This window comes from Pygocentrus nattereri, chromosome 3 (genome assembly GCF_015220715.1).
Source record: "Pygocentrus nattereri isolate fPygNat1 chromosome 3, fPygNat1.pri, whole genome shotgun sequence".
Taxonomy (NCBI): domain Eukaryota; kingdom Metazoa; phylum Chordata; class Actinopteri; order Characiformes; family Serrasalmidae; genus Pygocentrus; species Pygocentrus nattereri.
This window is the reverse complement of record NC_051213.1, coordinates 44538172-44548436: the sequence shown is the minus strand read 5'-3', so window position 1 is coordinate 44548436 and position 10265 is coordinate 44538172. Positions and strand designations below refer to the sequence as shown.

Here is a 10265-nt window from a genome sequence, read left to right as displayed (position 1 = left end):
TTATGAGCAGACTTCCAACTGGAAAGGTCAACTGAATGGTGAATTAAACTGATTCGATGTGGCCAGCTGTGTTGATTGAGTGCGCAATGTGTATTTTCAATATTTCCAGGCGCTGCCTTTGTCCCTAGAGCTGCCTTCTCAGCACTCTGACTGAACAAAGGCCAAATAAAGAAAAACATTGCTGAAATGGTTGCGTGTTGCTTAATTTCACACACGATCTGAACAATTAAGCACAAGTCATCCTTCGGAATGTAGTGATTACATCATCGTGCACCAATGAGATTAGCCAATAATATTAGGGGTCACTTCTCACCTCTACTACCTCTGAAGAATGAAAGAATGAAATACCGAAAAGGTCAATTAACTCAGAGCACTGTCACCTGTGCTTCTATAATTATTGCTTCATTACTGTTTTTATTAAACATTTCTATATCGCTGCTGTCAGAAGAAAACCTGGTATTTTATCGTTTATCAGTTTTTGACAGAATTTGAACATTCCTGTCGCCCTTTACATCGTATGTAAATTTTCATGAAGGATTGACCAAAAGAAATGGCTCAAAATGACTTTGAGAAAATTCTGGTTCCATTGACTTACATTCAAAGTAAAGCGGGTTTTTCCCTTTTCCTGTAAAGTTACCATTTTGGAGTTACGAGGTTTTAATCCGACAACAGCGATATGCTTGCATCATTTCTTTCATTGTCGATTTAAGGGCTTCAGAGTGTCTTGTTTGTCTAACTGCCTAATCATCTCCTGTCATCATGCCCCCATCCACAGGAATACAAGGGGTCACTTAATTGTTCGATGAGTATGAATAATGGAAATCATCTGGGCTTCATATTGACCAGACTGTTTAGCTTATAAGTCACCTAGTTGTTAAGCGGAACCACAGAACTGTGTTCATTCTACAGTATACACTATGTTGCTATGTGTGGTGCTGTACACTTTTGGTTCACACCGTCATGTTATTTGTACTACGTGTAGTTCTGTGTTTTTACGGAGCTGAAATGGCTGTTCAGTTCACTGAAATGAAAAACGAATCCCATGATTAAGACATTTGTTTACAGGATTTGCTGTTTATTTTTCAGAGAAAGCGCTGAACACAACAGACATTTCGACTTTCACTCTTAGTTGCTGGCTATGACATCTCTGACCCAGTCGACATATTGACAAACTTCAGCATAAACGCCAGGATAGCCGGGATACGCACATCCGTAGCCCCAGGATACGACCCCTTGTAGCTTCCCATTGCACACAACAGGACCACCTGAGTCACCCTGAAAGGAAAAGAAGCAAAAAAGAGTATACTATTATTTTTCAATACAGTTAATCAAGAAGAGAACGATTCTGTACTGTAACTTATAACCATCTGATGCACTAATACAGAGACTATAAAGCGCATGCTACCATCTTCTATGTAGTAGAAATGAGATTTCCTTTTCTTGGCACTAATTCCATAAACTGTAATTGGTAGATTCATTAAAATGTGCCCTTGAGCATGGCACCTAACCCCAAATTGCTCCACGGGCGCCGTGGATAGGGCTGCGTACCGCTCCGGGCAAGTGTTGGGACAGGAGCAAGCATTGTAAAATGTAAAAAAATATCTGAAACAGATGATACAATCATGCCTAGGTATAAAAGAAGCACCCAAGAAAGGCCCAGTCCTTTATAAGCATGATTGGGTCGATGCTCGGCACTTTGCTAAACACTGCCTTAGCAAATAATCCAACCGTTGAAGAACGACATTCCTTAATGAGTGATTGCAACGAGTTTAATTAAGGATTTCACCCCTACAGTACATAATATCATCAAAAGATTCAAGGAATATGAAGAAATCTCTGTGCATAAAGGACAAGGCCGAAAACCAGAACTGAATGCTGTGATCCTACATAGGGTACTGCTAGTATCACCAGTATCTGGGGGCAGTCGTGGGCTGGAGGTTAGGGATCCAGCCTTGTGACCGGAAGGTCGCTGGTTCTACCCCCAGAGCCGACAGCACATGACTGAGGTGTCCTTGAGCAAGACACCCAACCCCCAACTGCTCCCCGGGCGCTGTGGATTGGGCTGCCCACCGATCTGGGCAAGTGTGCTCACTGCCCCCTAGTGTGTGTGTGTGCGCGCTCACTAGAGTGTATGTGGTGTTTCACTTCACAGATGGGTTAAATGCAGAGGTGAAATTTCCCCATTGTGGGACTAATAAGGGAATCTTAATTTTGACAAATTGCCATCAATAAACACAGTCGGTTGCTGCATCCACATATGCAAGTAAAGATGACAATGTCCAAAAATGTCCACAGATTTATTTGGACTCAAGCTCATCTGAAATGGACTGATGGCACAGTTGCAAATCAGTATTGTGGTCTGGCAAGGATTTCAGTTTATCGTAAAGGAACTTCCAGATTGTTACCAGCATAAAGTTCAAAAATCAGGGTCTGTCATGGCATGGGGTTGTTTTAGTGCCCATGGCATGGGTAACCTGCACATCTGCAAAGGCACCATTCACAATAACTGATATGTATATACATACACACACACGATTTGGAGCAACATAATGATGTTGTTGGAAGAAAACCATGTATCTTCAAAATGGAAACTTTATAGGAGAAGGAAAAAATGTACTTTACGTTTAATGTAAGTCAGTGGAACCAGACTTTTCTCCAAGTCATTTTGAGCCGTTTATTTTGGTGTCTTTATTCCATTCATCATGACATTTGCATACAATGTAAAGGGCAACAGGTATTTTTAAACTATGTCCAAACCTGAAAAACCTAATAATTGGAGATACAAGGTTTCTTCAGACAACAGCGATAAGCTGCCTACTGAATCAAACTTCACATAGCTACTTGCAATTTTTGACTGATTTTACCTGGCATGAATCTTTGCCGCCCTCCAAGAAGCCAGCACAAAACATGTTCTTTGTGATTTTGTTCGGGTAAGAAGCCTCACACTTTGAGCGTGCGATTACAGGCACATCCAGACACTGCAGTACGGTGGCATAGTTCACTGGAAAATATTAGACAACATGTAAGCTGATTGGTACATTAGCATTAGTTAGCGATGAGGCTAATGCAGCTAACACATATGGAGGCTTACAGCTGCCAATAGGCATTTTGCAAACCTAAATCATTGCACAACTGGCTGAAACCCTGTTAAGCTACTAATTCATCTCAAACAGACTTACGTGGCTCTGATTGTATGGCATACTGTTGCCTCTAAAATTGAACATTATGAGACGCAGGTCAGGGTCAGAAACCACATAAGCAGGTCTATCTGAGTTTATTTGGGTTGGTTTGAGTTCACTACAAAATACAGTGATACGCAGCATTGCCTCACCTCCAGTGTTGATCTGATTACCCCATCCAGATACCAGGCACTGCTCCCCTTCCTGTGCACATGTGGTTGCCAGGGGTATTGGCTGCACATACTCATTGAAAACGGCAGGCTCACTCAGCTTGATCAGCATGAAGTCGTTGTCATATGTGACGTCATTGTAGTCCGGATGAGGTATGACCTCCTCTGCCCAGATCCTCTGCTCTGTGCCCTCCTCGTTGAACAAGTTGTGCTCCCCCAGGTGGACAGCAAGTCGAGGGGGGCTTTAAAATAACCATTTTATTTTTTAATATATCAGAATTGGACATTGTCAGAGATGTAGGTAACCCTTTAAAGCTACACCATGTAAGCTTCGGGGATTTGGAGACCTCTCTGGTGAAAATATGGAATTGCACACAACGAGTGGTAAAGCATTTTATAATGTCAGTTGAGTGGATGAATATGACGATTGCCAGCACGTTCAAAGAGTAATCAAAAGAAAAGTAAAAACTTGGGGTGTCTTTCTACTAGTATCAAAATATTTACATCAGTAATATGTCGACTTTGAGACCTAAACATCGTGCCAGACTTTCTTTTTTGAGTCTCTGTGTGACGTTAATTGATCTTAACACATAAAGACATAGTCCAAAAAGCTCTGACCTGATGTCTCTGACTTTTAAATGATTATTTCAGGCTTTACAAGGTGACTTGCAGCACACAGACACCATATGGTGCTGTTTTTTTTCTTCTTGACTCAGTAATGCTCCTTCTGTCACGATTGGCCCCTCCCAGTCCGGTCCATGTGCGTTTTGTTTTGGTTTAAGTCCTGCCCCTTGTTTGGTGACTCCTCCCCTGATTGTTTTCACCTGACCCTCGTAATCCCTGTGTATTTAAGCCCTGTGTTTGCCTTTTGTGGTGGCCGGTCTTTGTTTGTTGTTTGATTCTGGTTTATGTCATGTCTGTCCCCCAATCTGTCCGTATTGGCTATTTGACCCTGGACCGTTTTGACCACGACCCTGGATTTGCCCTTAATAAAAGTCGCTTACCTCCGCACATGCGCATTTTTCATCATTTTCTTTCCTGCTGTTCCATGTTTAGCTGAGAAAAAAGGAAAGCGAGACACTCACGGGATGTAACAGTGAGCTGCGGACACGGCCCATCTCTCGTTGATTAAGGACGCCCCGCACCACCGTTCCCCATCATCATAGGTTAGGAACACCTGCCACGGCTGGGAGTGAGCTGGACACTCGTACCCGCCGATGATCTTATCGTCATCGGCTCTGCTGAATGCTGTTTCACAAACAGTTCAAAAAGTGTTAGCAGAACAAATTCAATATGCAAAAATACCTCATTGTATGAATGGCACTAAACAACAGGCTAATATTCAACAGGTAATGAGGATTTTCTAGCATTATTATTGGACCCCAGTGGGTCAGCCTAAGAGAGTAATTGTCTCTTGATGAGTCATTGACTGACTGACTGACTGACTGAGAGCACTGTTGACACCCTTATGCTGAAGTGCTGCCTGAGATAAGCCGCAGATGTTGCTGTACATCACTGAATGCCTTCCTCAAACCTTCCTAATGCTACCAATACACAGCTGCTGAAACACATTTTGGGTCTTACGTTAACTGAGCTAATAACAACAGCTCATCTCCTAAGCAAAAATGCTAGCACCAATAGCATGTATACTAGCTGCTAGAGAGCCATGAAGTCAACTTGAACAATTACTGAATATTGCACTTATTGTTAAATTAACTTTGTTATTTTGTTATTATTATGTACAAGCTAGCTACTGTTACATTTGGGAATAAATGTAAGAATAAGTGTAAGAAGTGGTCATTCTAAAAATAGCAATTGACACAAAATGTATTATGTCCAATATTTATTGAGCCCCTGTCCAATATTATGATTTTAAACACAGGGATGGAAAAGATTTACATAGTATTTCATTTTGACAAGACAAAATATTCACAAATACTGAAATAAGCAGAAAGCCATTGATCAAATCATCTCTTAAGCAATAATGCTAGCACTATTAGCATGTGTGCCAACCGCTGGAGAGTTTTGCTCTTGTTTTTACCCTCAAATGTAAAATGAACATGTGCAGAGAATGTACTGACTCTACAGGTTCTAAGTCATGGTTGGCATTTGTGTGATAATTTCCTTTGTTAAGAGTTCACCAAGTTATTGTCAGCCAGCTCAGAAGCTGGTCCTAGCACTGTTAGCACTATTAGCATGTATTCTAGGTACTAGCCTGCGAGCGAGTCCTCAACGAATGGGAGCGAATGCAGCTCAACGGCTAAAAACGAAAAGTTAAAATAGTTTTTAATCACTTGCCCAGATTTCTTCTTTAATTTTAGAAAGTAGAGGTTTTGGGCAGCAGGGGGCGGGCTTTACTGCTAGATGTGATGATTGATTGGCGAGCGGAGCAGCTCATTGGCTATTCGCGCTCACTGACGTCATGGACCTCCTATAGGTCGAGTTTAAAGGCTCTTAAAAATATAACAGCAGTCTTAAAATGTTTTATTATGTTCTTTGTTCAGGAAATTATTGTATTCTTTTACATTAAACGTGTTTAAGTATTTATGAACTACTGTATGATTTTGCTCAAATGCTCCATCTTGACCCGTTCATTGTGGACTTGTTTCGGAGCGCCCTCTAGCGTTTGAGAAACCCTACAAGTTCTCTGGACAACCTGGGTGGAGCAACTTGCTACAGCGCCACCCTCAGGCAGACCAGTGCACAGTTAGTCAGGAATACCAAAGCTTGCCGATTGTGGTTGGCAGCATGACAATACAATAAGTTTATTTTCAGGGACCCCTCGAGAATTGTGAGACATTCAGTGGGTCCCGGAGGTCAATTAGGAGGTCCGGACCCCAGATGTTTCACACATATGTTCTAGTACACATGTGTTTATACTCTGTATGTCCCCTGCAGCTGTTGGCACATCTGCTAAGGACTGTGTCAGGAAAACAGGCAATACAAGCAGCTGTCTGTAAAATGATTAAGGACAATAGACATTCTGTTGTAATGCTTTTCTTTGCTGTGTGAACTAATATTATACAACATTTAGTTCCCCCCTCACAAGCTGATTGGTTGAGAAACGGTATCACTCCACTGAGACACCGTTGCTAAGCAACGACTTTGATAGCTGTAGGAGACGCTCAAGCCGTTCGAACGTTTTCACAAACAGAAAATTGAGACTTTTAAAATCACATTTGACCCACAGCCCATCTGATCAAACTGTGAAGATGAGACGACACTAAATTCCCAAACTGTCAATTGGTTTGTGTGGAGCTGGAGAACGAACTGCCGGCTGTAAAGCGAGTGGACGGAGCTCGTTACTCTGACGTAGCAGCAAGCTGCTTGTTAAGGAACTATAATTTGATATAATGTGAATATTAAGACATATTAAACGCTGCATTCACAGTTTACTTTATTCATTTAGCTGTTGTATAAAAGCAATAGAAAAACTTGAGGTCGTGTGTTATCGCTGTAACATCACGGCTGTGGTGATATACGGCGAACAAATCACAGCCGTGATGTTATTTCGTGATAACACACTCCCTCTCGGGTTCTACTGCTTAAGAATACTGGAATTAAATTTTTTCTCATTTCATCCAAGTTCAGCATTTACTGAACATCACATCTCATAAACTTGTGTATCATCTAGAATCCCCAGTTTGCCCGTTGTAAATATGAACTTGTTTTCACATGTAGGTGTTTCCAAGTTTTTAACAACACTCGAACACAGCATAAGCCAGGAAAAAGCTACAATCAACCACTGACAATGACATCTGCCAACCATCTGATCAGCTACTGGTGAGCTCAGCAATTTAAAAAAGGACAAATAGAAAGGAAACGGCTCAAATTGAGGAAAGAAGACAACATTAAAAACAGATGGAATTCCTTTGCTTTCATAATAAGTCCCACATAATTGTCCAGTTTAAATAAGTTAACTTGCTCTATTTGAACAATTACCGATTACTGCATTTATGGATACATTATTAATTATTATTATTGTTATTGTTGTTATTATTATATTCAAGCTTGCTGCTGTTACATTGTCACAAAGTGATGAGTCTAAAAATAATGATGAACACACAAAATAAATCTTATCTTATATCTCCTGTCCAATCATATCGTTTTTAATACAGGAATAACAATACATAAAATGCTTATATAATATTTCATTCTGAAAAGACAGAATATGAATCAATCCTCAAATAAGCTCAAAAGCATTAATCAAATCAAAATTGTTCACATAAAAAATAATAATTCTGAAAGAAATAGTTAGGATTAGTTCTGCTTTGTCGGTCGGTTGGACGCAAAGTCATCAATGATTCCTTTATAACAGATTTGCTAGACTCAAACGATATTAAGGGGAAAAATGACTTGTTTGTGGGGCCCCTTGAGGATAAGAGACCGCTTATATTGCATATAGCAGCCCTGAAATAGTGGAGATACTCACCCACAGCCACTAGCAAGAAAACAGCCACAGCAGACCTCATTATTACTAATGGAGGATCAAAACTGAAGGAAGATTGAAAGAACCTATGAGGTGTATATATATATATATACACCACTGCACTTGGATGTTGGCCTTGGAAAATGTGTTGAAACTCACCAACTGTCCAAACTCCTCTTATCTGAGCTGTCAAAGACTTGTACTACTTCAAGATAACAGCCACACAGAGGCCACTAAATATAGCTAACTCAATATCAACACCAAATTCTTGAAAATATAGCTACTTGTTTTAAAATCAAGAACATGAGTGTTTTGTTGCTGTTTAAAGAAAAACACGTACCTCCAAATGGTGACTTTACAACAGAGAACAAAAACGTTCTTTACCTCTAATGTCAGTCATAAAAAGTGATTTTAGCCCAAGCAACTGGGGCATTTCTATTGGTCCACACAAACATTTTCTAAGCCACTTATCCTTCTGGGTCACGGGGGGAGCTGGAGCCAATCCCAGTGGTCATTGGGTGGAAGGCAGGAAATACCCTGGACAGGTTGCCAGTCCATCACAGAGCAGACATCCATTTGTCCATTCATTCATTCATGAAATTTTCACACAATGTAATGGGCTGCTGGTTCGGTCAAATGATGCAAAAACAAAGGAAATATTTGCTTTTCTGGATGGTGACGAACAGTATATGAATACTATTTGCGTATTTAAGTCCTTGAGCCTAAGAAAAATTTCATATTTATTCAAATATTTATTTTTCTAATGTAAAAGTGACTCAAAGAATGAAAAGTAGAGATTTTAAGCTTTAATATGGTATCTTGGTTGCCTATATAGGTGGTCTTTATATATAGGTGTGTATAGCTGTTGTCATAAGAAAACCTTGTTTTTCAGTTTTTGAAATAATTTGAAAATACATGTTACGCTTTACATTGTTCTTAAATTTCACGATGAATGGACCAAAACAAATGACCCAAAATGGCTCGGAAAAAGTCTGGTTCCATTGACTTACATTAAAAGTAAAGTAGGGTTTTTCCTTCTCCTGTAAAGTTGCCATTTGTTGCCATTTTTGTGAAGGTTGTCCCACCACTTTAAAGCCATGAAAATGAACTCAAAACCATAGAATTATTTATTAAATTCCCAATCAGAACAGCCATTAAATACATGTTAATTTTTTGCCATGTTCTATCACAGCTTCCACTCTTTTTACGAGACTTGCTTTTAGTTTTTCAAAGAAAACTGCAAGGATATTTTTCACACCTCTAAAGTTCAGTCTTAGAAGTTGGTTGCATTTTCTGCTTCTCACAATCCAAATAATGCCAAGCACATTCAGTGATGTTGAGGTCTGGATTCTGGGGTGGTCAGTCTATGCTGGTGGTCTAGGCTGAGAACACCAGCAGCTTCTTTGTTTGTTTTGCAATTTTTTTCATTTTGTTTGTTTCCATTTCTCAGCTGATACAGCTACACATCATTTCCGACCAATAGTGCCTAGTTGTCTTCTCACAGTAGAAGGATGGACAGAAACAAACTTTCGTTTATGTCATTTGGCAGACGGTCTTATCCAGAGTGACTTACAATTAGATTTTACACAGGTAGGTGAATTTCGTGTGTTAGGAGTCTTGCCCAAGGACTCCTACTGGTATAGTGTTTACCCAGATGGGGATTGAACCCCAGTCTACAGTGCAGAAGGCAGAGATATTACCAACTAACCTATAACAACGACTGTTGATTTGTTCGTTCAATCAACCGATCAACCAACCAATCAGACAACCAACCAACCAACCTTCATTTAATCTCGGAGAACATTGAGGGTATCCCTCATTTATAGTGTTGCTAAGTTGATACAAAACAAGTGATTAATAATATGTAAAAACATATAAAATAATAAAAGTAAATTTAATAAAAATAAATAAATAAATACAAATAGAAAAAGATTAAAATCAGGTAAGTCTAAAAAAGAAACATTAATAATAAAAATACATAAAAATATAATAAAAAACAATAATTAAAACATAGCTAAAATGTTCATAAAATCAAACCAAAATAAGATGAGAATAAGAGCAAAAAGTAAACTTAAAAATTGGTTAAAATGACTAAATAATTAAAATCATAATTATATATATAAATATAAAAAATCAAAATAAGAATGATAGTAAATAATATGTATAATAAATATGGATAAAAATAGTATAAAATAAGGTAAAAAATCAGGTAAAACAGTTGCAGGCAGAGTAGAGGAGGTTAGAGAGTAAAAGTTTAAAATGACTGAGTGGCCCAGTGAGCTGAGCTGAGCTGTAGTGTTTCCTGTAGTGAGTTCCAGCTCGCTGCTGCTCTGTATTTTCCCAGTTCTGAAACACCTGCGGATGTTTTCAGACCTGAAGCAGCTTGATTTTCCAGGTGGTTGTTAGGAGTCCCATTTTCTCTGTATCTTTTAATCTTTTTTTTTTAACACCAGTTTTGGAAACTTCTTTAGGTGCAATGCCCTTTCC

At 39.3% G+C, this 10265-nt stretch overlaps 1 protein-coding gene across 1 annotated transcript; it reads right to left on the bottom strand.

Annotated features, from left to right (window-relative positions):
- Positions 1-1054: 1054 nt before the first annotated feature.
- LOC108429926 (trypsin-like) lies at positions 1055-7914 on the bottom strand. The gene is made up of 5 exons (XM_017702004.2): positions 7782-7914; positions 4435-4597; positions 3332-3591; positions 2865-3001; positions 1055-1275 (listed from the first exon to the last, which is right to left on the bottom strand). Exons 1-5 carry the CDS (start codon positions 7819-7821, stop codon positions 1126-1128), a joined length of 750 nt encoding a protein of 249 aa, XP_017557493.1. The 5' UTR covers positions 7822-7914; the 3' UTR covers positions 1055-1125.
- Between the last annotated feature and the right edge of the window lie 2351 nt (positions 7915-10265).